This window comes from Benincasa hispida, chromosome 9 (genome assembly GCF_009727055.1).
Source record: "Benincasa hispida cultivar B227 chromosome 9, ASM972705v1, whole genome shotgun sequence".
In the NCBI taxonomy this organism is placed as follows: Eukaryota; Viridiplantae; Streptophyta; class Magnoliopsida; order Cucurbitales; family Cucurbitaceae; genus Benincasa; species Benincasa hispida.
The window spans coordinates 92,079,537-92,084,200 of NC_052357.1; the positions used below are offsets into that span (position 1 = coordinate 92,079,537).

General features: G+C 25.8%; 1 protein-coding gene across 1 annotated transcript; it reads right to left on the reverse strand.

The window, feature by feature from the left end:
- Positions 1-963: 963 nt before the first annotated feature.
- Positions 964-1,666, reverse strand: LOC120086826 (auxin-responsive protein SAUR78). Its single transcript, XM_039043631.1, has one exon. It carries the CDS (start codon positions 1,535-1,537, stop codon positions 1,091-1,093), a length of 447 nt encoding a protein of 148 aa, XP_038899559.1. The 5' UTR covers positions 1,538-1,666; the 3' UTR covers positions 964-1,090.
- Positions 1,667-4,664: the final 2,998 nt, after the last annotated feature.

Genomic DNA, 4,664 nt, shown 5'->3' on the forward strand with positions numbered 1-4,664 from the left:
AGGATTAAAAAAAATGATATTTATATGATAAAACTTCTATTTATAATCCTTTTTAAGTAGTTGGGTTGTTCGCATCATTTCTTCATAATATAGGATTTTAGTAACTCAATTATATGTTTGGTAATATACAAAAGTATTATTTAATCTTTTAATTAATTAAGCTCCATATCATAGGCAAAGAGGAGACTTGGGCTATTTGATGAAAAAGTAACCGTTGAATAAGATATCTTGTTTTCATGGAAAAATGGTACAATTACATAGTGTACAAACAATCTCCAAGTCAAAGTGAAAGAGTGAAAACCAAAAGTTATAAAGTTATTGAATAAAATCAAATTATATATAATAATCACTCTATTTTTTTTAAATTTATTTATGAAAATGTGAGTATCTCATCATCGACATTTGAAATGATAATTGATATCTTATTTATTGAGCAATGTCCGAATTGACAACTCACTCTAACTTAAACAAGGTTGATTAAAGTGATCGGTAAGCCAATTCAATTGGCATACAATTTTATTAACCCATAAAAAATTATATCATGTTTTGGGGATTTTTTTGATATCAGGTACCATCTCATATTTCCACTAAATCACAAACTTTCTTTTAGTAAGATTATAGAGAGAGGAAAAAAAAAAAAAAAAAAGGCACTTCAAACAACCATAAGTTTGGCAATGTTCCATACATGTTCCACAAAGAGGGAAAAAAAAAAGTATCTCAGATGTAACCTTTGCAAATTCACATATCACAAATTGTGTTCATTGGCAACAAGAAACCAAGTTTCAATAATTTATGAAACCTAAGATGGGGGAAGTGATTTCTTTATTTAATTTGTGTTACGATCTTTTAAATACATTCACTCCCAGTTTGGTTAGCTAAACTAAAAAAAAAAAAAAAAAAAAAAAAAAAAAAAAAAAAAGACACAATTATGCATAAATACAAATTTCGAATACAAAAAGTAAATATACAAGGCAAAGAAATTATAAGGTAAATACATAATTTTGAATTCTGACTATCTTCTCAAAACAAAAACGTCACCAAACAAAACTCTGATACGTAACAACTCCTACTAATTTTGGATACATGGAATTCAAAAAACATAAAGCTCAGCCAATTCCTCCAAATTAGAATCGAAACTAATATTTGGATCAGAATTTTCCAACATCCACAAGAGATGATCGAATAGAACAACTTCACATCTGACAGAAATACAATCTTCTTCTTCATCATCATCATTAGCTAATAATTTCTTAGACTTGGATTTGTCAATAAGAGCATTTAGCAAAGGATGGCTCAAATACTTAGAACTTATTGCATATCTCTTCCTTGTGCTTCCAACATATAAAATTACATCATTGCCACTCACCTTTTCAAGTTGCTGCTTTTGCTGCTCAAAATCTTCTTCTTCCATTTTTGTTCCACAAACCCAAAGATCTTCTCTTGTGGATTTTGATCTCAGGCTGCTATATGAAGAGGATCTTCCCAATTGCCTTGAAAGGCTCTTGCATTTTCTCAATAGATAATTTATTTTCTTCATTTTTTTGTGGAGGATTTTTTAGAGAGGGAATATGGATAATTTGAGGGAGATTATATAAGAGACTTGAAGGAGACTCTCAAATTGAGTGGTAAATAAGATATTAAAAAAAATAAAAATAAAAAAAATAATAAAAAAAAAGAGGAGAAAGAGGGGGTTGGGATTTTGGTGGAAAGTCTCTGTTTTTTGGTGATATATATATCAGTATCACTACATTTTTTGCCAACCAGATCATCACCCATTTGATTTGAGTTATAAAAACAAAGGATATTGTTTTTTTTTTTAAGTAGTCTTTTTATTACTTAGGAGAGAGAGAAATAAAAAGGTTTTTCTCTCTCTCTCTTTAAAGTTAGTATATGAATTATGAATCTGTGGTTATTGAGTCAAAGATTTGTGGCAGCTTATGTCGGATCAGTTTGGAATGACTAGAAAAAAAATGTTTTTTTTTTTTAAAAAATAACTCTTGAGAAAAAGGTTTAAAATACATTTCAATATATTTTAAAAATTATTTTGAGTGGTTGTTAAACCTTTTAAATTTTTCCAAAAGTGATTTATTAAATTAGACACACTCATCTTTGAAAAAAAAAAAAAAACTTAGAAATTTGAATTTATCTTTATAAATTTTAGAAAGTGTTTGTGTTTTTTCTTGTAATAAATTTATCATCATCATTATTATTATTTATTTAATTTCAATAAAAAGTAATTCTGAACAATTAAATTTGAGAGTTATTGAAAGTATTAGATTAAATTTGAACATTTAAAAATACATTGATTGAAAAGATAACATTTAATATTTTGTTAGTTACCCTTTATATATAAATTAAAAATTTATTTTGATCTTGCACTTTGGGACTTGTTTTATTTTAGTTTATAAAACTATTTTCAAATATAAAAAAAATGAACCAAAATATTTATAAATATAATAAAATTTTATGTCTATATATGATAGACCGTGATAAACTACTATCTATGTCTATCAGTATCATGATAGATATAAATAGTAGTCTATCGCAGATAGATTATGATATTTTGTTATTATTTGTAAATATTTTTAGCAGTTTTGTCATTTAAAATAATTTTCCTAATTTTCATACCTTCACATATCTAAATTTAGTCTTCATACTAAAATTTTAAAAGTAGGTCATATATATTGCTAGGTTATTTCTAATTTTCACCAAAAAAAAAAAAAAGGTATACATTAGTAACTAATTGCATATGCACAATCCATATAATGGCATTTATGGCATGAAAAATATTATTACTATTTAATTAATTTCTAATGATAAAATTAATTCTTAGTGACTAAATTTAAAATTCAGAAAAAAAAAATATATGGACTAAATGTGGACATTTCTGAAATACAAAATCCGATAGAAAATAAAAATTTTACCTATATTTTTTTTTAAAAAAAAAAACTCTCTCTACATCTAACATTTATGAAAATATGATGTTTGGATCTCTCATAATGATTTATGTTATGCATCATTATACTTATTACCTTGAATAATTCGATTAAAAGAAACGTTTAATCTAAGTATAGGTTTGAATATGTCATAGGTTGAAATGATGTCCCACTTATCTATTCATTATAGCTTTTCATAAAAATATGCAGTTTGATTATCATATAGACTTTTTGTTGTCATTAGTTCAATGGTTAATTAGGATGGTTGAGTAAAAGCTAAACAATATATGCTGCCATAAATTAACGAAAGTTACACAAATTTATCACAAAAGCTCCTCCAACATGAAACGTATAAGTGATAATAAATAAAAAGGCAAATACAAATTTATACACTTAACTTTGAATCTTCCATCAGTTTAGACCTTAAACTAATAATTGTATTAATTAAAACCCTAAACTAATAATTGTATCAAATTAAATCATGAACTTTCATAATTGTATCAACTTAAATTTCAATTATGTTTTATTTGAATACATTTATCAATGTTCAGGTTTTAAATCGATACACATATAAAAGTCTAAGGTTTAAATTGATACACTTATTTGTCAAGGTTTAAATTGACACAACTCCAAAATTTTAAAATTTAAATTGTTATAATTTTTAATTTGGAGATTAAATTGATACAATCTTCAAGGTAAAAAAAAAAATTGATATTTGTCCTAAAGAAAAGGATAACGACATCCATATAGAAAATTGATAGCGATTTAATATGATTAATCTTTAACTTTACATGGACTCTTCTTTTGGTGTAAAGTGAATTCTGATGGATAGGTGATCCATTGTAGGCTGAAACATATTTCATTAGTTTTTGGAATCTCACGACAAGCAAATCTGATTATGCAAACTAGCTCCTAATGTTATGTTGGCTATAATTGAGACTAGGTATAAAGTGATACAGTCTAATGGCTCGTTTGGAATTTCGTAATTTTGAAGGATTTCGATTCATAATAAATTCATTTATTTGACACCTTAAGAAATGGAATAGTTTTAAAATTCGAAAGGATTTCAAATCCTATTTTACTTTTTAAAAAAATTCTGACTAAAATGCTTGGATTTTGCAGGATCCCACAAGATTTGAAAGTAAACGACTTAATTAATCTAGTCAAAGTCTGATTTTCGATTAATACATCACAGTCACAAATCTATGTTAGTAAATTCATAACTTTCTTTTCTTTCGATTACCATCTAAACACAAAATTTTAAATACATTCATTTCAAATTTTTCTCGATCCAAATAAAATAATTAATTTAAAATCACGTTTGAAGACATAAACTATCGACAATTTGGTTAAAAAAATAAAAATAAAAGAAGAAGAAGAATAGGTGTTTGATGGCATTATCAAGATTATTTGTGGCATTAATAATGAAGATTCTGTGTTTTTAAGTAGTGATTGATGCTTAATGGTTAATAATCATAGTTAAGCTAGTGACCTAGTGCCATTCAAATCCCACATGAATGGGAGAAAAAAAACAAACAAACAAAAAACAAAACAAAAGTCCTAAAGTTATTTAAAAATTATAAATTTATGTACCATGGTATTGGAAGTAGGTAAAATATACACAATAGTCACTAATCTTTTAGACAAATCTCAAATTGGCCCTTAATCTTTTAGACAAATCTCAAATTGGCCCTTAATCTTTTAAAAGGATCAATTTCATCTTTAATG

Coding starts and splice junctions, on each gene's coding strand:
- LOC120086826 (XM_039043631.1), bottom strand. CDS start 1,537: ATGAAGAAAATAAATTATCTATTGAGAAAATGCAAGAGCCTTTCAAGG.